Raw genomic sequence first — 25,955 nt, 5'->3', positions numbered from 1 at the left:
TGAGCTGCCCCAGTCCAGCTGCAACCGACTCAGGTCCCGGCCCCTGCACTTTGCTCTCCTGCTTTTCTATAAGTCCCGAGGCCCTGGTGGGGAGTGGGCGTGGGAGTAGCCCAAGCTGAGGCTAGGAGGTCCTCCCGTACTGTTCAGAGGGCCCCAAGCGATAGCCACGTTCAGATTCTGGCTGGAAGCCAGGGGAGGGAGCTTGGGGTAAGGGGAGGGCCCTGAGGGAGGGGTCAGACTCTTTAGGAAAGAGTTAATGGGAAGAGGGGGAGGGGATAGGACGAAGAGACCGAAGGGAAGGCTCAGGTAGGAAAAGCAAGGAGGAGGGAAGCCTGGCGGGGGGAGAAAAGAGCCTGCAGCATCAGAGGGGGTCAGAGTTAGGGGGTTTCCCCCCTGCTGCACCCTCATCCTAGGGCCGCCAACTTCCTGCCGCGGCGGCGACTTTCAGTTTCATTTCCACGGACCCTCCTGCCTGGGCCGCAGCCACCGCCGCGATGCCCAGTAAGTTCAACTGCCGGCAGCTCCGGGAGATGGGCCAGCGCTTCGAGGATTTCCTAGTCGCTGAGGGACTGGACATGGAGACAGATCGCGAGCGGCTCCGGACCATTTATAACCGGGACTTCAAGACCAGGTACGGGATCGGCCCACTGCCCGGCCCCGAATCGCCGGCCCCGCTTGCCGCCACGACCCCCTCGGCGGGGCCACCCTTCCCGCCCCAGGGCGCGGAGGGACGCAGCTCCCCCAGTGGCTCCGGCCGGTCCCGGGGCGGCTCAGCCCCCCTCCCGCGCAGTGCCCACGCCCCGCCCGCGCCGCCAGCGCCGCCCGCTGCCCGCCGGCTCTGCCCGGGCCGGGCCCCTGCGCCGAGTCCCCGCGAAGACCCTCCCCTGCAGCCGTCTCCCCGGGCGGCACGGGACCCTGCGGGGAAGCGGGGTGCAGCGCCCACGCGCCGCCTGCGGGGGCTGGGAAGGGGGGACAGCGCTCGGCGTGGGGGAGGGGAGCTCGAGAGGGGGCCCGGGCTCCGCGGGAGCGCGGGGAGTAAGCTGATGGCGCCAGCTTTACGGGGACCTCCGCCCCCTTGTTGAGGGGCTGCTTCCTCGGGCGTTCACTATCTCAGAGAGCTGAAGAGACCCAGTGTAGGAAAAGGAGTGTCAGGGAGCTCGGGGAGGAGAAGGGCGCAAACTGCGTACGTACCAAACCTCCATTAGCACCTGTGGCTTCTCCATGGAGACCCGGGCCGGGGCCAGTCTCCTGGAGGCCCCTTCCCATCCTGTGGCAGAAGGCTGTTGTGTTCCCCTTGGCTGTTTCCATCCAAGTGAAACATCAAAGAGACCTCTCTGTCAAACCACAGAATTGTGCCTCAGAAACACCTCGATCAACAGGCTGCAATCTTGGGCCAAAGACCGAGAAACAATTTAACAGGAATAAGTGTAAAGATTTATACAAATAAACATGAGGTGGTGGAAATTTAGGCTTAATAACAGACCTCTTGAAAAAGACCTGTGTTGAGGCAGACCAAAAGGCAAGTATGGCCAGCTGAAAGAGCCAAAAAAGTGTTAGACTCTGTTAACAGAAGCGTGGTTTGGGGTGGAGGGAGGAGGTAAGTGATTCTCCAGATTAACCAGGTCATATCAGGAATATTGTTTTCCATAAGGAGTGGCACGTTTTCAGAGGGACATTAACAGGCTTGAGCAACATCTGAAGAAGAGGCAAAAATGATGCCCTGTTTTATGCCTCCCCGCGCCCGTGCTGGGCACTGTGGGGAACACAAAGATGAAAAAGGCACAATCCCAAGGGAGCAGAAGAGGCTATGATATGCATACAGTATATGCATGAGGATTATAATAGAGATAATAAAAATGCTGGAGGAAAGAAAGAACAATTACCTTGGAGTCACATCATCAACACTTCCCATCCATGAACTCACCTGTGTCCCCTCCCAAAAAAGTACAGTGTGGCTCTGAACACTAGTCGACTACTTTTTTGGCTCTGTTGAAGAGATGGTTATTCTGATATTTGTTGAAATGGTTGAGAAAGACTATTCAAGACTCTTGAAATAGGGGTTATCTCAGTGGGGAGAGAGACCTAGCTCAGCTCAATACAAAGACAGCTGGGAATTTATAGCCCCCAGCAGAGTGAGGGGGTCATGGATGGAAAATTACTAAGTGGAGACACTGAGGGGGAGAGGAGAGGGGCATGGTTGAGGCCTCATGGATAAGAGGGTTCAGAGGGGGCTTGACTAAAGTTTAGTCAAAGAGACTTTGTCAGCTCTAAATCAAAAGTTACACAATATGTTCTAATCCTGGGGAAAAACAGACTATGTCAGACAACCGCAAACAGGCATACTGAAAACCACATAAATTGTATATTATGGGTGAATTTAAGCGATTTCAAAAGTAATTTTTTTATGTGTACTTGTTTTTAGGCAAGCAAGATACCACTCCACTGTAATTATTAGGGAATTCAGTGGAAAAGGTGGCCTTGGCCTTGGCCTTGGAGGCTAGATGCAGTGTTAGTACTTGGAGGAGGAGGAAAGGCTTCTGATTTGTTCTTTTGTGAAACCCAGTCAAAGAAACAGAGAAGTGTTTACCTTGAAAATAGAAAAATTGGAGAGGACAAGATAGTTAGCCCTGAATATTTTAAAGACTGTTTTGGGGAAGAGGGTTATAGCGTCACTCCAGAAAGCAGAACTAGGTTCACTCAACTGTGGCCCCCTCAGCCTGCACCAAAGGGAGCTTTCTGTTCTGATTGGAGAGACTTTGGCCTATGCCTGTGCCCACACCCACGCCATCTTTCCCCCATGTTCCCCCAAGGGATCAAACTTGCACCATAGCAATGACGATGCCAGATCCTTAACCTGGCGAGTCACCAGGGAACTCCAGAGAGAACTTCCTTATTTCTTCATTAATGCTGTGACCTCAATCCTCAGCCACTCAATGGAAATTCATTTCTTCCTCTGGGCTCTCATAACTCATTCTTCATACCTTGGTTATAGCCAGGTGACACCTTGCCTTGTGTAAGAGCTAGTGTGTGGCTGTCTCCCCACCCGATGGTAGAGTCTCTGAAGGCAGGGACAGGCTTTTCATCATGTTGGCACCTTCTCTCAGCCCCCAGCATAGAGCCTCATATGTGGTAGATGTTCACAAATACTTCCAGAAATGAATTGTATTAGTAAGTAGTGTTAATCTTCAAAAAAAGAGGCTCTGGCAAAGATAGAGCAAGCCACCCTGTATCAGCAATTCTGGGGAGCTTCCTCCACTGAGAGGGATAAGTCCATTCCAACTAGATTATTTTATGATGCTCTGAAGTGCCCTGCTCCCAGCTCTTGGCTTTTCCCATCTCTCATATTTTAGTGAATATATTTAATGAGGCTCTGCTATATGCCTGTGTCTTGGTGCCTGCCTCCGAAGAGTGTAGTCTAGTAGGGAGCGGCACATATGCAGTCAAACGTGTCATTTAGCACTGCAGGTACTAATGTAGTGTTTCGATAGCTAGAGTTCAAATCCTGGCTCTGCCTTCCTCCACTTACTAGTTGCACTTGATTTTGAACAAGATCTACATTTCCCTGTTAGGTGTGTAAAATACTGCCTTTCAGAGTTGTGTGGGTCCGAAATTAGAGATCTATGTAAAGCATTTCACCTGTGCAGCAGAGTGTGCGGGCTTTAGAAGTGGTGGCTCTCATTAACAGTGCTGGTTTGAGTCCATCGTGTGGAGCAAGCACTTGCGTCTTGGAAAGATTCTGAGAGAAAATGATTCTTGCCTTGGGCAGGAGACTTTTTTTTTTTTTTTTTCTTAAACCCACACTGTGGCATTTGGAAATTCCCGGGCCAGGGATTGAATCTGAGCTGCAGCTGCAGTAATGTGGGATCCTTTAACCCACTGCACCAGGCTGGGGGTTGAACCTGCACCTCCGTAGTGACGCGAGTGAGCCACTGCAGTCAGATTTTTTTTTTTTTTTTTTTCCGATTTTTAGGGCCACACCTGCGGCATTTGGAAGTTCCCAGGTTAGCCGTCAAAGCTACAGCTGCCAGCCTACACCACAGCCAGAGCAACGGAGGATCCTTAACCCACTGAGCAAGGCTAGGGATCAAACCCGAATCCTCATGGATCCTAATTGGGTTCATTAACTGACTGAAAGGAACTCCCTGCAGTCAGATTTTTAACCCAGTGTGCCACAGCGGAAACTCCAAGAGACTCATTCTTTTATTCAACACCTGTTGGCTGAATGCCTCCTAGGAGCAAAGCAAAACTGAGTTGCTGTAGCTGTGCAGAAGGAACCTAATTGAAAGGAAGGAGGAGGAGGCAGGCACTTAAACAAATAAATATTTAGTTACTGTCATGGTAAGTGCTCATGAGAAAAAGTTCAGGAAGTGTAGGACTTGGAGGCCTGACATAGTCTAGGAACCAGAGGTTTCTGGGAGAAGGTGAGGTTTGAGCAGGTAAATGGAGTTAACAGGTATAGGGCCAAGGGGAGGGTGGTCCAGACAGAAGGAGCAGCACCTTCAAGAGCGGGGAGCAAACTCACAAAAGCAGGTGACATGAGGCCAGAGGGAGGCAGGGGCTGCATTGGGCAGAACCTTGTGGGCCACGGGGAGGTGTTGTGGGGTTTGGTTTTGTTTTTAATCTTAACGGAGATAGGAAAGCACAAAAAGTTTGAAAGTGAGAGACTGACAGAATCAGGGTTTTTGGAAAGATCATTCTGGACCTCTGTTCACAGTAAAAAATACAGTGTACTTCGGGGCCTGGTATACACAGCTTTCTCAGAACAGTATGTGTCCTTGAAACAAGGACATAGCCCCACTCCCTGCCCTCTGATATTTTTTATTCTATTTTACCTTAATTTTATAAAAGCCCTGGTCTTGACCCACGCACGAGAGTTGCAACCCAGTTTGTAAACCACGGAACTAGAGGTCCCTGTGAGATGGCTTCCAGATCTGATGTTGTGTTCCGAAATACCATTCTCCTGGCTAACAGGCTTTTCTGAACTGAGTCTAAAAAACTAGTCCTCTTTCACCCAGTAAACAGCAGGGGCCAAGGGCAGGGCATCATAGACCAAGGGTGTCCAGTGGTGACAGAAAAGTCTTGAGGGGAGTGGGTAGTCCAGTTGCTGGGAATGGCTGAGGTGCCATTGAGAATGAATGTGGGACAAGGACATGTTCCTCAATTTCTTGTTCTCTAAGATGGGATGGTAATAGTTGCCACCAGGAAGGATTGCTTTGAGGAGGAAATGAGATAAAGCATGTAGGGTACCTAGAACAGCACATAGTAAGTGCTCAATAAATGTTTTCTCTTGTTGATGATGTTACTGTGTTTGCACTATCATTGTTCATTATGGAGCATCCACGTGGGCTATATTAAAGGGTTGGGCTTACTCCTGTAGACTGTGGAGTCATAAATTGGGAGACACGATTTGATGTGTGTTTGTTGCTAACTCTTGTGGACTCTTAGGCGATGGGACCAGGAGAGGGATATGGAGTCAGAAGGAAGGAGGAATAGTTCTTAGGGCTTGGAAAAATGATAACTTCATCAAGCAGTTCACAGAAGAAATAGAAATGAATTTTAAACAAGATACCTTTTTTTTTTTTTTTTTTGCTTATCAGATTGTCAAAAATTTAAAAGATCGAAGACTTCTGATGTTAGGATCTGGGAGAAGGGTTTTCTCAAATTCTAATTAGTGAGAATATAGGTTTGCACAACTTCTTTAGCAGACAGTTTGGCAGAACTTAAAGATTTGTTCTCTTTGACCCAAAAGGTTATTGTAACATTTGAAATACCCAAAAATTATAGGCAGCTTAACCATCACTGAACAAATAGTTAAATACACTATCCTTTGCAGCTATTGAAAAGAGCTAGGAGCCCTGGTAAAATATTGTTTTGGAAGGATGTTTGTTCATGGTGGTAAAAGAAGTTTGTGTAAAATACCAAAAAATATGTCTATATGTTTCTATATATTCTTTTTTGGTCACACCCATATCATAGGGACTTTCCCAGGCCCAAGCCACTGCAGTGACGACACCGGATAACTAACCTGATGAGTCACAGGAGAACTCCAAAAAATGTATTTTTCATATATTAAAATTTTTATTTATTTATTTATTTAGGGCTGCACGTTAGGCATATGGAAGTTCCCAGACTAGGGGTCAAATTAGAGCTGCAGCTGCCACAGCCACAGCCACAGCAACACCAGGTCCGAGCCATGTCTGCAACCTGCACTGCAGCTCACGGCAACACTGGATCCTTAACCCACTGATTCATCCCGCATCGTCATGGTTGCTAGTCGAGTTACTGCTGAGCCACAACAGAAACTCCCCAAAAATATGTATGTGTGTGTTGGTTTTTTTTTTGTCTTTTTTGCCTTTTTTCGAGGGCCGCACCCTTGGCATATGGAGGTTCCCAGGCTAGAGGACTAATTGGAGCTGTAGCCTCTGGCCTCCGCCACAGCCACAGCAACACAGGCTCCAAGCCGCGTCTTCGACCCACACCACAGCTCATGACAACGCCGGATCCTTAACTCACTGAGCGAGGCTAGGGATCGAACCTGCAACCTCATGGTTCCTAGTTGGATTCGTTAACCACTGATCCATGCCAGGAACTCCTAACCTCATGGTTCCCAGTTGGATTCATTTCTGCTGCGCCATGATGGGAACTCCCCGTATTTTTTAAAGACAGAAAAGGGCCTGGAAAAATATATGTCAGACAGTTAAGCAGGTAGTTGGGAATGAGAGTGGAAGCCCTAATTGTTTTATGTTAGGTATTTATCCTATTTAAATGTTTTTTAATACTTTTGGTGACCACCCTTTTATTATTCTTTGCATGTGCATATTGACATCCTTTGATATTCAAAGGGGGTTGGTTCCGGAACCTCTCACTTGTCCCTCCAACTCCCTCAGGTTCCAAAATCTGATGATGCTCTAGTATCTTACATAAAATAGCATGGTATTTGCATGTAACCTACACATATCCTCCGGGTTACTTTAAATCATCCCTAGATTGCTTATAATACCTAATACAATGTAAACATTATGTAAATAATTGTACATAAGATATAACTGCCATGTAAATAGTTGCTAGTGCATAGCAAATTCAAGTTTTGCTTTTTCCAACTTTCTGGAAATTTTTTTTTCTGAATATTTTCTGGAAATTTTTTTTCTGAATATTTTCAACCAGTCTGTGGTTGGTTGAATTCTTGGATACAGCACCCACAGATTCATCGGGCCGACGCTAGATACCTCACACCTATGCAAGTTTACCCACAAGGGATCATCATGATGGTTTATCCTTTTTATCGTCGACCCCCCATATCAGCATTGCACCCCCATTTCCACCTTTTACCCCCTACTCAGTGACCTCATGCTATCAAGCAGGGTTTTGGTTTTTTGTTTGTTTTTAGTTACTGTTTTATCTTAAGAGGATCATGTTATACATATTTTCCATATCCTGATTTTCTCACTCATCAATACATCATGGACACCTGATTGCCCGGCATATGCTTCTAATGCATTGTTGGGGGGGGTTTCCAACATTTTGTTATGACAAATTTCAAACATTAAAAAAAAGTTGAGGAGTTCCCGTTGTGGCGCAGTGGTTAACGAATCCGACTAGGAACCATGAGGTTGTGGGTTCGGTCCCTGCCCTTGCTCAGTGGGTTAACGATCCGGCTTTGCCGTGAGCTGTGGTGTAGGTTGCAGACGCGGCTCGGATCCTGCGTTGCTGTGGCTCTGGCGTAGGACGGCAGCTACAGCTCCGATTCAACCCCCAGCCTGGGAACCTCCATATGCCGCGGGAGCAGCCCAAGAAATAGCAAAAAGACAAAAAAAAAAAAGTTGAGATAATTTTTCAGTAAACAACCATATGCCTTTGTCACCAAACGCAAGTTCTCATGCCTGACACATGGTGAAACCAAACCTAATTGCTGGATTTTGGAACAGAGAGAAGTTTATTACAGGGCCAAGCAAAGAGCACGGGTGGCTTGTGCTCTAAAAAAACCCTGACCCCCACCCTAATGGTTTTTATAGGCAAAATTTGCAGGGAGGGCTGCAGGGTCAGTGAATTTCCTCTGATTGGTTGGATGTGCTCCAGGAATTTTGTGCTCAGCCCGAAGTTACCTTCTGCCACCCTGGGTGAGGGCCTTAATTCCTGCCAAAGAACTCAAAAGTTTTTGTGGAGTTCCCATCATGGTTCAGCAGTAACAACCTGACTAGTGTCCATGAGGACACTGGTTGGATCCCTGGCCTTGCTCAGTGGGTTAAGGATCCAGCTTTGAGGTGAGCTGTGGTGTAGGTTGCAGAGGAGGCTCAGATCCTGCGTGGCTCTGGCTGTTGCTGTCCCTAGCGTTTACAGCTCCAATTAGACCCCCAGCTGGGGACTTCCGTATGCCTGGGGTGTGGTCTTAAAAAGACCAAAAAGAAAAAAAGAAAAGCTTTTGTTATATATATTACTTGAGGAGGAACCAGGACCCTGGCCCAAGGCTGCGCTATTGTTTCTTGACTCCTGCTCCCTTGTGTCTGCATCCCCTCCCTTCTCTGATTAGCAATTGTTTGAACCTGCCCTTTGGAACTCGGGGAAGGTCGAGGAGCCCGAAGGAAACCTTTTTTCTACCAGTGAAACAGGGGACACAGAAAGACTTGTGTGCCGGGAGGGCCCCACAGGATCCCACTTGGTTTCACCCTCACCTGGATTTCTTAATTAGTATTTGACACATGCTTGCCCATAGATCCATCCGTCTAGCCATCTTAATTTTTTGATGCATTTCAAAGTGTGTTACAAACATCAATACAATTCACCCCTAAACAATTCAGCATGGAGTTCCCTCTGTGGTGACGTGGGTTAAGATTTTGACTGCATCGGCCTGGCTCAGTGCAGAGTTGTGGGTTCATTCCCCAGTCTGGGGAAGTGAGTTAAAAGATTGGCACTGCCACAGCTGCAGCTCGGATTCAGTCCCTGGCCTAGGAACTTCCATATGCCGTGGCTGTGGCCCTAGGGAAAAAAAAAAAAAACAAAAAAAAAAAACCACTTCAGCATGGTTATTAACTATAGGAGTTCAAAACTGGCTTACAATCATTTACTTATTTAAAATTTTTTTATTTTGTATTATTATTGCTTTTTAGGGCCGCACCTGTGGCATTTGGAGGTTCCCAGGCTAGGGGTCAAATCGGAGCTACAGCTGCTGGCCTATGCCACAGCCACAGCAACATAGGATCTGAGCCCTGTCTGCGACCTACACCACAGCTCACGGCAACACCGGATCCGTAACCCACTGAGTGAGGCCAGGGATCAAACCTGCATCCTCATGGATGCTAGTCAGATTTGTTAACTGCTGAGCCACAATGGAAACTCCAGTTTTGAGCTATTTTGAATAAAACTGCTATGCACATTCTTTTACAAGTCATTTTGTGGACATATTGGACATATATTTTCATTTCTTCTGGGGCTACCTAGAAGTGGAATTGCTGGGTTGTAGTGTAGATAATGTTTCTTTTCTTTTAAACCTTGGGCAAGTTGCTCAACCTTTTTTTTGTTTGTTTTTTCTTTGGTGGTGGCAGCAAAGTCATCCAAATTGTGACCTTCCCTGGGGTTAGGCTGTCTAAGTTTGGACAATATATATAACCTGACACTTAAACATCCCAGGCCATTGCACAGCAGTGCCATGTGCCAGCCGGAGATTCGATGTTTGCGTTGTTACCTGTTTTATCTATAAAATAATAATCAGTGTTATTTGATATTCCTTTCACCCATTCTCCCAGGAAATAGTTATTGAGTAAATACCAATGTTCTGTCAATTTCTGGTGTACAGCAGTGTCCCAGTCATATATATGTGTGTGTATATATATACACACACACACACATAACAGTTTTTCTAACATTATTGCATTATTTTTAATGAATTTTTATTCCATGCGTAATAATAAATTCTTTCCATTAAAAGTCAGAACACTGAGCTTCCCATTGTGGCTCAGTGGGTCAAGAACCTGACTGGTATCCATGAGGCCTCGCTCACTGGGGTTAAGAACCTGGTGGTGGCGTGAGCTTCGGTGAAGGTCTCAGACGTGGCTCTGATCTAGCATTGCTATGGCTGTGACATAGGCTAGCAGCTGCAGCTCCAATTCAACCCCTAGCCTGGAACTTCCATGTGCCAACAGGTACAGCCCTGAAAAGAAAAAGAAAAAGGAAATAGAACTTTATATGTTTAGTTCTACAAGAAATTAACAGACCTTTTTCCAAAGTGATTGTACCGTTTTATATTCTAACCAACGAAGTACAAGCATTCTGCTGTTTCTGTATCCTTGTCCACATTTGGTGTTGTCAGCCTTTTAAATTTTAGCCTTTTTGAGCAGGTGCGGCTCGTGCTTTTAGTGGCTGTATCATATTCCATGGTGTAGCTTTTACAACTTACTCAGCCATCTCCCTGTTGATGGACATTTGTTTCATTTGTTTCATTTCCAGTTCTTGGCCACTGTGAATGACTCTATAGTAAGCATCTTGCACTTATGTTCTTGTATGTTGGTACTTTTCTTTTCCATGGGATACATTCCTATGAATTAAAAGATACCTGTATTTCATGGGAGTTCCCATCGTGGCTCAGCAGTAACAAAATTTACTAGCATCCATGAGGATGCAGGTTTGAATCCCTGGCCTCGCTCAGTCGGTTAAGGATCCAGTGTTACCATGAACTGTGGTGTAGATCACAGACGAGGCTTGAATCTGGCGTTGCTGTGGCTGTGGCGTAGGCTGGCACCTGCAGCTCTGATTCAACCCCTAGCCTGGGAGCTTCCATGGGTACAGCCCTAAAAAAAAAGTCTACCTGTATTTCATATGTTAGGAGATATTGCCAGATTGTTTTTCAAAAGGTTGTACTCTTTCAGCTCTCTGCCAGCAATGTGTGAAAGTTTACTTTTTCCACATAACAATGCCTAATAAACAATGCATGTGACTATTTTCCTTTTTTGTCAGTCGAATGGAAATAAAGTAACATCTTATTTTTACTTTCATTTGCATTTCTCTACTTCTGGAGCTTTTTTTTTTTTTTCTTGGCCTTGCCTACAGCATGCAGAAGCTCCCAGGCCAGGGATCAAACCTGCACCGTGGCAGTGACAATGCCAGATTCCTAACTGCTAGACCACCAGGAAATTCCTGGCGCATCTTTTCATACTTCTTTGGTCATTATTTGTTCTTCAGGTTGAATATTCGATTTTTCTATTGAATTTTTCTTTCTTTTTTTTTTTTTTTTGTCGTTTTTTGCTATTTCTTGGGCCGCTCCCTTGGCATATGGAGGTTCCCAGGCTAGGGGTCAGATCGGAGCTGCAGCCTCCGGCCTACGCCAGAGCCGCAGCAACGTGGAATCCGAGCCGCGTCTGCAACCTACACCACAGCTCACAGCAATGCCGGATCGTTAACCCACTGAGCAAGGGCAGGGACCGAACCCGCAACCTCATGGTTCCTAGTCGGATTCGTTAACCACTGCGCCACGACGGGAACTCCTCTATTGAATTTTTCATGTTTTTCCCCCTGGAAATCTAAGTGACTAGATGTATGATACAAGAATTGGTGCTTTTTTCAACACGTATGTACCAAGTTTGTGATTTAAAAAACTTTTTTTTTTTTTTTTTTTTTTTTTTGTAATGCCTGTCACCTACCAGGAATTGGTGAATTTGAGTGGTGGTAATAGACAGGAGGAATAATTCAAGAGCTACTTAGGTGGTAGCACCTACAGTAAAAGTTGTAAAACTTGAAAAATTTGGTTCCTCTTGCCCATGTGTCCATGCAGAAAGCCCCCAAAGAGAGAAGATTTCACCTTAAAATTGTGACGTGGGCTTCTCTTAAAAGCCAGATCTGGCTGTCTCAGGCCTGCACTCCCTGCTGGCCACGTCTTTCTGGAGTAGCAGTTACCCCCACTTAGACAGGACTTGTGCTCCTGGGTTTGCCCAGTCCTCTCAGTGCTGTTTCCTCCCGAGCACTCAGCTGAGAGCTCCAGGGCATTTCAGGGCACCTGCACTTTCGTTTTCTTAGAGTAGATTATAGCATATTAGTATAAGAAAGACGAGTGGAGTCCTTCTTATACTGATGACTCAAAAATGGAACTGAGAGGGCTGCAGGTATGAGATAGCTGTGGAGCCTAGCGTCTGTCGGCATTTGAGTGTGCGTGCGCCTGATCCCTGGAACTTAGTGACTCCCTGGCCAGGGGGCCCTGGTGAAAGTTACCGATGACCCCCTGATTTCAGTCCCTTTTCCTGGACCCTCAGCAGCAGGTGAGCCTGATACCTGGTTTAGAGATTTCCTCCTGGTTCTCCTCCCTCTCTCGGGGGCTCCTGCTCTGTTTTCTTTTCCTAGCTGGGTTGTGCTGGCCTCAGCTGCTCTCAGAAGCCTCACCCTCGCTGGGGAGATCCCCAGTGCTTCCATGGTTGTAACTGCTACCTGACGTCTCCCTGATACTAGGCTCTGCTTTGACTTTGGCCTGAATTCTCAGCTTCTGATTCATGGAGCTGGCTGCCTCCGGACCACGGGAACCTCAGACTGAGCCTGTCCACATCCGCATGTGGTCAGTCCCTCCAACCTCCTCCTCCTCCTCCTGTCTCTCTCAGGAATAGTCCCTGAAGCCAAACCATAGGTTTGTGTATTGTCTTCCACTCTTCCCTCTTCCCAGCCTGCATACCCCCTCCAGTCCTAAATCATATTCTGCTAATTTTGTATTCTAAATATCCGATCTGGCCTCTCTTCTGTTCTCACCGCTGCTTCTGTCTGGCCCTTACCATCTTTTAATTGGACTATTGCAATGGCCGCCTTCTAACTGGTCTCCCTGCCTACAGTCTTGCCTCCAGCAAATCCATCCTCCAGTGCTGATGCCTGAGTGATCTGAAATGCAAATATGATCTTGCTACTCCCCTGCTTAAAACCCACCAACCGGGGTGGTTCTGTAACCACAGTGTAGCCCCTGGTACGGGCTGAAAGTAAGTTGTTGCTACTCCTACTCCTACTGCTACTATTAGTACTACTATTGCTACTAATAGGATACTAATAATAGTAGCTAACATTTCCTGAATATTTTCATTGTTTTTTCATGTGATTTATTATCTTTTTAAGACAAATCGGAGCTGATTCAAAGTTTTCTTAGTAGTATCACTCATTTGCTTGGGGTGAGGGAGAGAGGCAGAGTTATAGGCAGGAGCCCCCAGGAAAATGTCCATTAGCATAAATGATCTGATACGCTAGTGAGTGACCATGGTTGAGCCGTAATACTTAAATAGCGGTGACCATGGTTCTTAGGAACTAGGATTTTTCTTTCAGTCCCTACAAAGCATGGAAGGGGAGTGGTCTGTCCAGATCTTGAATGTGTCTATGAAGTGTGTCACACGTGGGGATGTCCTCTGGCTCCTGGGTCCCCTTAAAGAAGAGCTGCTGGCCTTCAGGGTCAAGGGGAGGCTTCATGGCTTGGCATGCAAAACTATGCAAGACCTGGTCCCTGCCCACCTCTGCTGCCTCCTGCCACACCCCCTTCTTTGCACTCTTCACTCTAGTGCAACCAGACTGTTGTGTGGTACTAATCATACTGCACCTTACTGAGATCTTATGTGCCAAGCACTGGGCTGAGTGGACACTACAGTGTCTGTCTCTCACCACAACCCGGGGAGCTGAGTGCCGTTACCCCCCACCCCTGCCTTTTCTCGAGGAGCAAAGTGAGGCTCTGCGAGGTGGAATAACCTGAGGTGACCCAGCCACTGGCAGAGTGGGCTCTCCCCTCCCCAGCCCTCTGCACTTGTGCTTGGCAGACCCCCTGTACCTCAGCTCACACTCGGCGCCTCTCCTGTGCCTGGATGACGCCCCCTTATCCTTCGGGACTCAGCTCTGGCGCTGTTTCCTGGAGAAGCCTCTGGGGCTGGGCTGGACTGGGGGACCCCTGAGCCACTGAGCTCCCCGCAGCAGGCTGGATTTGATGTGTCTGCCGGTGCCCCTCGAGGCAGGTCTGGGTCTCCTGCCTCTTTGAACTCCAGCATCTAGCGCAGTGTCTGGCACATAACAGGTCTCTGTAAGTGTTTGTGTCGAGTTGACTAAACTGAATTCCAGGCGCTGAGCTTGGGGGTTATTGTCCTTCTGACCAGTTTTCCCTGTCTTCACCTTCTCTAGGCCCAAAGCCAAGCTATTTGATCTCTGGAGAAGGATCCTTTCCCTTCCTGCTGGGGTTCCACCTGCACCCTATGACTTCGGGGGCAAACTGCTGTCTGATCAGCCACTTTGCCCACACACCCTGGACATCTGTTCTCTGTCAGCCCCTCTCTCCCTCCTCACCGGCGGGCTGGACGCCAGAGGCCCCCCCCCCCCCGGCCCCCAAATCAGCTTATTCCCCTCAGCTTTAGCTCCTTCCGCTGCGTTGCTGGTATCTTTTCTGTCCCCAGTAGCCCCCGCCCCCACCCCCAGTCTTCAAGTCTTTCTCTTCCCTCAGTCTTCCAAGCCAACAGCCCATGACTGGGCTTTTCTTCTCAGAGGTGCACCGTCCACCACCTGCTGTTCAAAACCAACCATATTTTGGCGGGGAAGTCCTGTCGGCTTCCCCGGAAACATTGAAAATTCTTTCGGTCCCCATCCTGAGCCTCTGCCCCGGGCCCGTCCTGCCGCACACCGAGTGGCCCTCAGACGCCGTCCCCAGCCTGCCAGCCGCCGTCCCTCACTCCCCAGTCTCCTCTGCTCCCGGCAGCTTTGGGAACCCCACCCCCGGCTTCTCCTCCATGCTGTATGGAATGAAGATCGCCAATCTGGCCTACGTCACCAGGACTCGGGTCAGGTTCTTCAAACTCGACCACTGGGCCGACGTGTGGTTCCCAGAAAAGAGGAGAATGAAGCTGGGCTCGGAGATCAGCAAACACCACAGGTCACTGCTGGCCAAGATCTTTTATGACAGGTGTGCGTGTGTGTGAGGGGGCGTGCAGAGAGGGGCCTGGGGGGAGCGGGCTGGGGAGCGGGCTGGGGGGTTGCCTCCGCTTGGGGTGAGGCCCCCTCCTTCAAGGAGCTGGCCACGATCTTTTATGACAGGTGTGCATGTGTGTGAAGGGGCGTGCAGAGAGGGGCCTGGGGGGAGCTGGCTGGGGAGCGGGGTGGGGGGTTGCCCTGCCTTGGGGTGAGGCCCCCTCCTGCAAGGAGTAGGGGGAGGGCCGGGAAGGAGCTCACTGGCTTGGGGGAGGGGGAGGATGCCTGAGCACAGCTGGCACTTGGCCAGCCTCCCCAGCCTGCAACTTTCCCAGGGCAACCCCCACGCCCTGCCCCTGACTCCCGCTCTCTCCAGGGCTGAGTATCTTCATGGGAAACACGGGGTGGACGTGGAAGTCCAGGGGCCCCATGAAGCCCGGGATGGGCAGCTCCTTATCCGCCTGGATTTGAACCGCAAGGAGGTGCTGACCTTGAGGCTTCGGAATGGAGGAACCCAGCCTGTCACCCTCACCCACCTCTTCCCACTCTGCCGGACTCCCCAGTTTGCCTTCTACAATGGAGACCAGGAGCTGCCCTGCCCCCTGGGCCCTGGTGAGTGGGTTTCCAAAGGAAAGAGCCCCTGGCGGAGGGCCTACCCTAGGAAGAAACATGCCCTTGCTGGCCAGTGGGCTCCTGCCTTGGCCCGGAGCTGCCTGGGGGCCGTGCCCAGGCTCGGGATGCTGGTGGGAGGCTCCCTCCGCCACGCTGACTCACGCAGCCGTCCTCCCCCAGGTGAATCCTATGAGCTCCACGTCCACTGTAAGACCAGCTTCGTGGGCTACTTCCCAGCCACGGTGCTCTGGGAGCTGCTGGGACCTGGGGAGCCAGGTTCAGAAGGAGCTGGCACTTTCTACATTGCCCGCTTCTTGGCTGGCGTCGCCCACAGCCCCCTGGCAGCACAGCTGAAGCCCACGACTCCCTTCAAGCGGACCCAGATCACTGGAAACCCTGTGGTGACCAACCGGGTAGAGGAAGGAGAGCGACCGGACCGGTAACTCCTCCTTCCAACCCAGGCCAGGCTCAGGGGTGAGAGGGGCGCAACAGCACAGTGCGGGCCCTTGGGAAGAACACAGAGCTGGCAGCCAGTCTCCTTTCCTAACTGTGAGTTCTGAACCCCTCCAGACCCCAGAGGGCTTTTTCTGTCCAGGAAGAACGTTGCAGATATGAGGACAGTGTGAAAAAAATTTCAAATATTTTCACCTGTATGATGGATCATCATGCAACCCGAATGCACATCCCCCCAACAGCTTTATTGAGACAATTCACATACCATGCAATTCACCCATTTAAAGTGTACAATCCGTGATTTTTAGCATATTCACAGATATGTGCAACCATCACCACAATCCGTCTTAGAACATTTCATCACCCCAAAAAGGGAACCTGTTCCGTTTCGTTAGCACCCCTTCTGCATCCCATCCCCTCCCAGCCCTAAGCAACCACTCTTCTACTTTCTGTAGATGTCCCTCTTCTGGACATTTCGTATGCATGGAGTCATATTTTGTGTGGACGTCTCTTTTTGACGTCCAGATGTTCTCCGAATGTTGAGCAAACTGTAAGACCATTGTGCTCTTTTTTTTTTTTCATGTTTTTACTAAAGTATAGCTGACTTACAGTGATGTGCCAGTTTCTGCTGTACAGCAAAGTGACCCAGTCAGACATGTGTATACATTCTTTTTCTCATACTATCTTTCCTCACGTTCTATCCCAAGAGATTGGATGGATATAGTTCCCTGCCATTGTGTTCTTTTTGTTGAAAATATGTGTGTATAGTAGAAATTAACAAAGAAAAATAGTCTAGAAGGCTACATACCAAAAAGTTAACATTGGTTAATCCCTGGATGATAAGAATGTTATATATTGTAATATCAAAATATTTATTACCTACTTTGACTTTTTTCTCTAATGAACATACTTATACATATATATGCATCATATATATATGAGGTTTTTGGGGGGTTTTTTTGTTTTGTTTTGTTTTTTTGTTTTTTTTGCTTTTTAGGGCTGAACCCACGGCATGTGGAGGTTTCCAGGCTGGGGGTCTCTAATCAGGGCTACAGCTGCCAGCCTACGCCAGAGCCACAGCCACGCGGGATTCGAGCCTCATCTGCAACCTACGCCACAGCTCATGGCAAGGCTGGATCCTTAACCCACTGAGTGAGACCAGGGATCAAACCCGCAGCCTCATGGTTCCTAGTTGGATTCATTTCCGCTGCACCACGATGGGAACTACCACATATATTCCAAGTATCATGCTTCCAAGTATCATGCTTTCCAAAAATGAGAATGGTCTGACCTTGGCATGAGTGGCCTCAGGAGACAATAAGCCCTGCCTCGTAGGGTAAAGGCCACTGACCCCCTTTAGCGACAGATTTGAGGCAGGGCTTTGTGCCTCCTTCAGGGAGGGGACTTTTCAGAGTCAGTGAAGGTGAGAGGTCTCAGTATTTGTGAGAACTTTTCTTCTGCTCCTGCAGCTCTAGGAACTATGACCTGGAGTTAAGTATGGCACTGGGGACATACTGCCCACCCCTGCGCCTCCGGCAGCTGCTCCCCATCCTTCTTCAGGGAACAAATATCTTCACTGCCCCAAAGGAGATTGCTGAGATCAAGTAAGTACCACCCCTCTGCACCCTTCCTGCTGCTTTATATGTGTCTCCCTCTCTGGCTTCTTCCCATCGTCCCATGCCTCTGTCCTCAGCCTCCTGAGCTCCATTCTTTCATCCCCCTACTGAGCACGTACCATGTGCCAGGCACCGTTCCAGGTGAATGACTCACATGAGGTCTCTGCCATCCTCCTGGGGGACAGTGAGCATTTATCATCTTATTTCATGTTGTGATGAGTGCTCTGAAGAACTAACTAAAGCTATGGAGTTCCCATTGTGGTTCAGTGATAACAAACCTGACTAGTATCCATGAGGATGTGGGTTCGATCCTTGGCCTCACTCAGTGGGTTCAGGATCCAGTGTTTGCCGTGAGCTGTGGTGTCGGTCCCAGATGCAGCTTGGATCTGGCGTTCCTGTGGCATAAGCCAGCAGCTGCAGCTCCGATACAACCACTAGCCTGGGAACTTCCGTATGCTGTGGTGCAGCCCTAAAAAGACAACAACAGAAAATTAACTAAAGCTAAAGCAGGGTAAGGGGTGGGCAGTGCTGTTTTGCAGCAGGCAGCTAGTCCTGGCCTCTTGGAGAAGGTGACATTTGAGCAGAGGAGGTGGAAACGAGGCAAGGGAGTGAGCCCTTGGAGGATCCTGGGGAGAGGATGCACGGTGGATCCACAGGCTCCAGGCTCTGGGATCCACAGTGCAGATGGTCTGGGGTGGAGAGCAGGGGCCCCCTTCCTCGAGGCCTCTGGTACCCATCTGCTCCTCTGCCCTTCCAGTCTTCCCTGATTCCCGATGTCTTCTAGTCCCAGAGCTGCAGATGGGAGAGGGTGGGTACTCCCAGATACGGGGGTTGCCTGACCCATCCTGTTCCTGTCCCCTCCCACCCCCCACCCATCACTGCCAGGGCCCAGCTGGAGGCAGCCCTGAAGTGGAGGAACTATGAGGTGAAGCTCCGGCTGCTGCTGCACCTGGAGGAGCTGCAGATGGAGCATGACATCCGGCACTATGACCTGGAGTCGGTGCCCATGACCTGGGACCCCATAGACCAGAACCCCAGGCTGCTCACACTGGAGGTCGGGCTCAGATCGGGAACAGGGAGGCTGGGCTGGAGTCAGCAAGCTCTGGCTGTGGGCAGCACAAAAGGAGGATGATGTTGTTCCTGGCCCCAGAAGGTTCAGCAAGGAGCAGAGAGCAGGCATCTAGGCCCCAAAAGAGATGTCAGAGCAGCGTGATGGGGAGGACCTGGGTTTTAGCCCAAACTTTGCTACTGCTGGCCGTGTGACCTTGGACAAGTCGGCTGTTCTCTCTGGGCCCTGGCGCCATCCTCTGAAAGGCAGAGAGCTGGACTAGATAATTTCTAGATCCCTTTCCAGCTCTCAGATGTTGAATGTGAGCGCAGAAGCCCAAAATTAAACGAGAATGGCTTCCTGCACACGTGTGCTGAGGGGGGCACCCAGGGAGAAGGGCCAGCAGCAGGGCATGATCAGGGTAAGTTTCCCACAGGAACTGAGTTTTGAACGAGATTTGAAAGGCAGAGTAGGAGCTGAGCTGGCCAAGAGGGCAACTGGACAGGCTGGGACACTGACTCCCAAGTCCTGAAATCATGGCCTGGAGAGGTTCTCGGAGCCCTGGGCTCGACATCTCTGAGCAGCTTGGGCAGACTTGTCCCTTCCTCATCCCCTGATCCTTGCCCAGTCTGTGGAAAAAGAAGGAGGTAAAGCTAAAGCTCCCTGAACCTGGGGTAAAGGGCAGAGCCTCAGACCTTGTCGCTCAGGTGGGGTCTGGAGAGCCTGGGGCATCCACTGGCCACCTCTGGGATAGAAGCCAGCCGGTGTTCATGCCCCATAGGTTCCCGGGGTGGCCGAGAGCCGCCCCTCAGTGCTGCGGGGTGACCACCTGTTTGCCGTTTTGTCCTCTGAGACACACCAGGAGGACGCTGTCACCTACAAGGGCTTTGTGCACAGGGTAGAACTCGATCGGGTCAAGCTGAGCTTTTCCGCGAGGTGGGTGTTGGGGGAACTCTACGGGGGGAAGGTCTACAGGTGTCCCAGAGGTCAGGGGAGGCGGGTGTTTCTCCCCAGAGTGCGTTGGACCCTGGGGACAGGGTGTGGGGACCCTGAGATGCCTCAGCAGCTTCCTCTCCTAGAGGATGGCTTGGAGGTCTGGGAAGGGGAGTAGAGTCAATAAATGGAGAGAGTTCTAGCCTTTTATTGCCCCCCCAACTGGAATTCTTCCCCCTCTCTCTGCCCCCTCCCAAAGCCTCCTGGACCGCTTCGTGGATGGGCTGACCTTCAAGGTGAACTTCACCTTCAACCGCCAGCCCCTGCGGGTGCAGCATCGAGCCCTGGAGCTGACAGGGCGCTGGCCGCTGTGGCCCATGCTCTTCCCTGTGGCCTCCCGTGGGGTCCCGCTGCTGCCCTCCGATGTGAAGCTCAAGTGAGATTGTGGGCAGGGGCTCTGGGGCCACTTGGGGCGTGGGCATAGGGAACAGGCAGGGAAGTCTGGGATGCGGACAATGTCTTCTCGAACTTCCGCCAGGCTCTACGACCGCAGTCTGGAGTCCAACCCGGAGCAGCTGCAGGCCATGAAGCACATTGTTATGGGCACCACCCGTCCCGCCCCCTACATCATCTTCGGACCTCCAGGCACTGGCAAGACTGTCACCTTAGTGGAAGCCATCAAGCAGGTGGGGCCTGAGCATAGACCTGGTGCCTACACTCTGTCTTCCCCTGAGACTAAGCAGTTGTCCCCAGGTTCCAGTTCCAGCTCCCAGAACACACGGCCCGAGCTGGCTTTGAGCGCCACTGGGGCTGTTGAGCACTGCTTGCAGGTTGGGTACTTCCCAGCTCTTGGAGTCACCATTCACGTCTCAATCATCGTAGGCTTGTGTATATTTGCTGCAGCGCTTTTCCAGCATTAAAGTGCTATTGGACTGGCAGGGGGCTGAGCATCAGACCTTGCCTTTTGAGTCACTCGCTCCCTCTGCAAAGGGAGGCAGATGCCACACTAGGCCCGCTTGAGTCACAACCTCGTGTCTCCCTCTCCCTTCACCCTGGAGACCACAGCTGCTTCCCACACTGTGCTTACTACCCTCCCCCCCCGCCCCACCCCGCCCAGGTGGTGAAGCACTTGCCCAAAGCCCACATCCTGGCCTGCGCTCCGTCCAACTCAGGGGCTGACCTCCTCTGTCAGCGGCTCCGGGTCCACCTGCCCAGCTCCATCTACCGCCTCCTGGCCCCCAGCAGGGACATCCGCCTGGTGCCTGAGGATATCAAGGTATCTGGGGAAGTGCTGAGGGCCAAGGGCAGGTGCTGCTCTGGGTAGACGCTGCAGCCAGGAAACTAGGAGACCTGGATTCTGTGGCCTTGGGTGGGACAGGACCCCCTCTCTGGGGTTCAGTTTCCCTATGTGTAAAGTGAAAGAGGTAAATAAAATTGCCAGGGGTGGGGCCAGAGCTGACTCCTCCCTTCCCTGCACATCCCACAGCCCTGTTGTAACTGGGATGCACAGAAGGGGGATTATGTGTTTCCTGCCAAGAAGAAGCTGCAGGAGTATCGTGTCTTGATTACCACGCTCATCACTGCCAGCAGGTGCAGAGTGTGTGTGTGTGTGTGTCTCTTAATTGTATGTTAACAAGTAGTAGGCTAAGGAGTTCCCATCGTGGTGCAGGGGAAACGAATCCGACTAGGAACCATGAGGTTGCAGGTTCGACCCCTGGCCTTGCTCAGTGGGTTAAAGATCCAGCATTGCCGTGAGCTGTGGTGTAGGTCACAGACGTGGCTCAGATCTGGCGTTGCTATGGCTGTGGTGTGGGCCGGTAGCACAGCAACAGCTCTGATTAGATCCCGAGTGTGGGAACCTCCACATGCCGCTGGTGCAGCCCTAAAAGGACAAAAGACTAAATAAATAAATAAATAAAAATAAAATCTCAGCAAGGTATTAAAAAGAGGTAGCAGGCGAAGGAGATGGGGAAGAAGGGTTCCTGGGGAGTGAGGGGAGGGGCCACCTTGGGTGGACATTCAGGTTTGGTGGTTGGGTGCCTGGGTATGACACACCCTGCCTGGCCTGCCCCCTCCCAGGTTGGTCTCGGCCCAGTTTCCCATCGACCACTTCACACATATCTTCATCGATGAGGCTGGCCACTCTATGGAGCCAGAGAGTCTGGTGGCCATAGCAGGTGAGGGGTTCGGGGGTGGGGGGGCTGCGGATAGGCCACCCCCCATGGGGTCAGGAAGGTCCCACCACACACCTTTCTCCCCACACTCCCCACCTCCCAGGGCTGCTGGAAGTCAAGGAAGCAGACAATCCAGGAGGACAGCTGGTGCTGGCAGGAGACCCTCGGCAGCTGGGCCCTGTGCTGCGTTGCCCACTGACCCAGAAGCATGGACTGGGGTACTCACTGCTGGAGCGGCTGCTCACCTACAACGCCCTGTACAAGAAGGGCCCTGATGGCTATAATCCCCAGTTCATAACCAAGCTGCTCCGCAACTACAGGTATCCCACACCCGCCGTGCCAGCCCTGCCTTCCCAGCCTCTGCAAGCCCAGCTGGAGGCTCCGGCCCGCAGTCCTGCTACTCATGGATGGGGTGACTTAGGAAGTGGCCTCATCTAGAGCAGTTTGCTTATGTGCCTGGAATATGTCTGATGTGGGTCCTGGCTGAAAATTCCAGACCATCCAAGGAGAAAGGAGAAAGATACAGTGTATATTTTTCATAAATCTAACAGGTTATTCAGGTTAAAGAGTTATATTTCCCTTTAGTCAGTGAGTTTATATACCTGAAATGCTCCAGTGAATTCCTGTGTCTTTAGTTCCTCAGGTGAGTCCATGACGAGTTCAATAAATGGTAGCTGTCTGCTTATATTTTTGGATTTAACACATCATGTCATCAGATCATGGCGAGAGTAGATACTTGCTTTCGTATTGTCCTTCCTCAGCTAAACTGAAACCTGGGAATGGGCTGCTGCCTTCTTGGTGCTTTCTTTTAAATATGACTGATCTGTGAAATCTGTGGATTGGATGCTCTTGAGACCATCTTGCTTTCTGTGGTTAACACTGCCTAGCAGCAAAAACCGTAGCTGCATGAGTCCGCTGTGCAGTGGGCCGGAGGGCAGGAGGGTGGTGTGTGAGAGCCCCGAGCAGGGGGAGTGGGGTCCCTGAGAGGGAGCAGAAGTAACCGGGCCCCGGGTGTGGCTCTTCCTTTCTCCTCCTGCCTCCCAGGTCTCACCCCACCATCCTGGACATTCCTAACCAACTCTATTACGAAGGGGAGCTGCAGGCCTGTGCAGACGTTGTGGACCGGGAGCGCTTCTGCCGCTGGGAAGGTCTCCCTCGACAGGTGAGGCTGAGCCGACAGGTGAGGCTGAGCCGGCAGGGGCTCAGGCTCCTACCCCAGGACCTCCCCCTCCTTCTGACTGAAGGCGCTGGGTAGCAGGAGGCTCTGAGTGCAAGGCACGAGCCCCTCCTCTTGTCACCTTGACCTGGGATCCCACATTGCCTGGAAGGCTCTGGGGGTGGGTAGGACAGGACGCAGGGAGGCCCCACTGAGGGTTTCCCTTGCCCCTGTGTCCAGGGCTTTCCCATCATCTTTCACGGTGTAATGGGCAAGGATGAGCGTGAGGGCAACAGCCCATCCTTCTTCAATCCCGAAGAGGCTGCCACAGTGACTTCCTACCTGAAGCAGCTCCTAACCTCCTCCTCCAAGAAGGGCAAAGCTCGGCTGAGCCCCCGAAGCGTGGGCGTCATCTCCCCATACCGGAAGCAGGTCAGGCCCCCAGTTCCCATCAAGGGTCACCCCTGCCTACTCCCATAGCCAGACCACTAGGCAGAGGGTCCAGCTGAGGCCTCTAAGGCCCCTATCTCAGAAGAGCTCAGAGGTCAGCTGCACCACCCTGGACTCCTGCGTGGCTGCCTCTTTTTCTTCTTTTTAGAGCTGCACCTGCAGCATATGGGGGTTCCCAGGCTAGAGGTCCAATCGGAGCTACAGCTGCCAGCCTACGCCAGAGCCACAGCAACGCCCGATCCCAGCCGCATCTGCGACCTACACCACAGCCCACGGCATAGGCTGGATCCTTAACCCACTGAGCGAGACCAGGGATCGAACCTGCAACCTCATCGTTCCTAGTCAGATTCGTGTCTGCTGCACCATGGTGGGAACTCCTGGCTCCCTCTTGAACTAGGATAATAGCATGAGAGAAGGGCACCTGTCCCCATCTTCCAGGTGGAAAAAATCCGTCATTGCATCACAAAACTTGACAAGGAGCTTCGGGGACTGGATGACATCAAGGACTTGAAGGTGACCTTCCTCACGGTTTCCCATTCCCTCCCTGACTTGGGTCCCCCTCACTTCCCCGCTGCCAGAAAACCGCCGCAGGTCCCAGCCCTGCTGCTCCAGGCCAGCCCAGGTCCTGCCTGAGATGAACTTGCGCTTTCCCCAGGCCTCTCCTTCCTGGAGATCCCAGCTCGTAGGTCTGGGATGGGACCCAGAGGCCTGCATGTTGAGCAAGCCCACACAGTTTTTATGATCAGGCTTAAGGTTTAAGGTCTCTGCCCTGAGGAGAAAGTCCAGAGTCCCCAGCGGGCCTGACCTGACCTGTCTGTCATGTGCTGATGTCCCCACTCACCTCTCCCACCCTCTGAGTCGGTCGGTAGTAGCTGAACTCTTTCAGATAAGAATCACCTGGAGAGCTTTAGCGCAGGGCTCCACCCAGCCAATTAACACAGCTATCTGGGGGCCGAGCCAGGGCGGCTGTTTTTTATGGCTCCTCAGGTGATCCCTGTGCAGCCAGGACTGAAAATCAGTGCTTGAAGAGTTAGAGGCCTCTCCTGTGGAAATTCTGATTCAGGAGGTCTGGGTTAGGGCCTGAGGTTACATTTTTTTTAACAAGTACTGAGTGATTATCTTCAGGAAAGTTTGGAAAACACTGCTGAGTTACAGTGTTCTTTGCAAGCCTGTTTTCTTTGCTTAGAACCCTTTCTAGCCCCCAGCCCTTTAACTGGATTCCCGCTTCAGATTTCAGCTTCCAAGGCACCCTCCTGCCCTCTTTCCTGCCTGGCCGGACACTGGCTCATTCCACTGGGACAATTGCCCTCAGGCTCACGGAGGCGGGGCTGGTTCCTTGGTCCCCTGCTGAGCGCCCTGGCCTCCAGCCCTGCCTCCCTCCCCTCTAGGTGGGCTCCGTGGAAGAGTTCCAAGGCCAGGAGCGCAGCGTCATCCTCATCTCCACCGTGCGGAGCAGCCAAAGCTTTGTGCAGCTCGATCTGGACTTTAACCTGGGTTTCCTTAAGAACCCCAAGGTTTGAGGGCTGGTGGGTGGCAGGAACTCCCCTCCTGAGGACCCTTCTCTCCTGTGACCCCACCCCCTCTTCTTCCCAGAGGTTCAACGTGGCTGTGACCCGAGCCAAGGCTCTGCTCATCGTGGTGGGCAACCCGCTCCTCCTGGGCCATGATCCCGACTGGAAAGCGTGAGCATCCCACCTGCCATCCCTCTGGGTGGACAGCTGTGGGCTCAGTCCATCTTCCCATCTTATCTTAACGACATCCCCCGCTTGCAAAGGTCGAGCACCTTGCCCCGAGGCAAGGTACAAGCCAAGTGCAGGACCAAGGCTGGGCCTCCAGCCTCTGCTGGCGCTCAGCCAGCCCTGTGCAGCCATGTGTGAATGTCCCTGTACCCCACAGGTTCCTGGAGTTCTGTAAAGAAAACGGGGGGTACACCGGGTGCCCCTTCCCTGCCAAACTGGACCTGCAGCAAGGACAGAACTTACTCCAAGGTCTGAGCAAGCTCAGCCCCTCTACCTCAGGTATGGCCGGGCCAGGGTGGGCTGAGTGGGGGACAGCGCTGAGGGAGGAGGGAAGTTACTAAAACAGAGCTCCCCTCTTTTCTTTCTAGGGCCCCGGAGTCACAACTACCTCCCCCAGGAGGGTGAAGGGGGTCTGCCCCTGCAAGTGGAGCCAGAGTGGAGGAATGAGCTCTGAGGACACAGCAGCCAGCCTTCTCACACCAGCCAAGCCTTAACCTCCCACCCGACCCTGAACTAGACCCCGAACTAGACCCCGGCCTGAACCAGACTCCAGCTGCGCTGTACCTCTGGGGGACAGGAAGGCTGGAGAGGGAGTTTACAACCACACCACCCCTTCCCTGCTGGGGAAAGTGACACATCAAGCTGCTAACAATCGGGGGAAGGTGGAGGAAAAAAGTCTGAAAAAAAATCTTTATGCCTCCTTGTCTCCTCAGCCTGGCCCCAGCTTCCTGAACTCCCAAGATGACCCCACAGGGGAGGGTGGAACTCTCACACACTGCCAGGGGCCATACCCCCACTTCCCTGCTAGAAAGCAACCCAACCCCCATGTCTAGGGGAGGAAACCCAATGGGAGGTGGCAGGGAGGCCACCCACAGGCTTCTA

General features: G+C 51.4%; 1 protein-coding gene across 3 annotated transcripts; it reads left to right on the top strand.

Annotated features, from left to right (window-relative positions):
• MOV10 (Mov10 RISC complex RNA helicase) lies at nt 1-25,785 on the top strand. 3 transcript variants are annotated; one of them, XM_021090741.1, is made up of 21 exons: nt 277-306; nt 414-631; nt 14,684-14,857; nt 15,269-15,504; nt 15,685-15,943; nt 17,427-17,561; nt 18,459-18,627; nt 19,403-19,557; nt 19,814-19,990; nt 20,093-20,240; nt 20,672-20,830; nt 21,041-21,144; nt 21,634-21,731; nt 21,832-22,048; nt 22,773-22,890; nt 23,125-23,316; nt 23,773-23,847; nt 24,723-24,848; nt 24,928-25,016; nt 25,231-25,352; nt 25,442-25,785. In XM_021090741.1, exons 2-21 carry the CDS (start codon nt 495-497, stop codon nt 25,525-25,527), a joined length of 2,976 nt encoding a protein of 991 aa, XP_020946400.1. In that variant the 5' UTR covers nt 277-306; nt 414-494; the 3' UTR covers nt 25,528-25,785. The 3 variants fall into 3 exon arrangements, with proteins under 3 accessions (XP_005655499.1, XP_020946400.1, XP_020946398.1); XM_021090739.1 differs by having other exon boundaries at nt 281-306; nt 14,684-14,887; XM_005655442.3 differs by having other exon boundaries at nt 1-631.

This window comes from Sus scrofa, chromosome 4 (assembly GCF_000003025.6).
Source record: "Sus scrofa isolate TJ Tabasco breed Duroc chromosome 4, Sscrofa11.1, whole genome shotgun sequence".
NCBI lineage: Eukaryota > Metazoa > Chordata > Mammalia > Artiodactyla > Suidae > Sus > Sus scrofa.
Note: the sequence above shows the minus strand (reverse complement) of the source record. Positions and strands in the feature narration are given on the sequence as shown.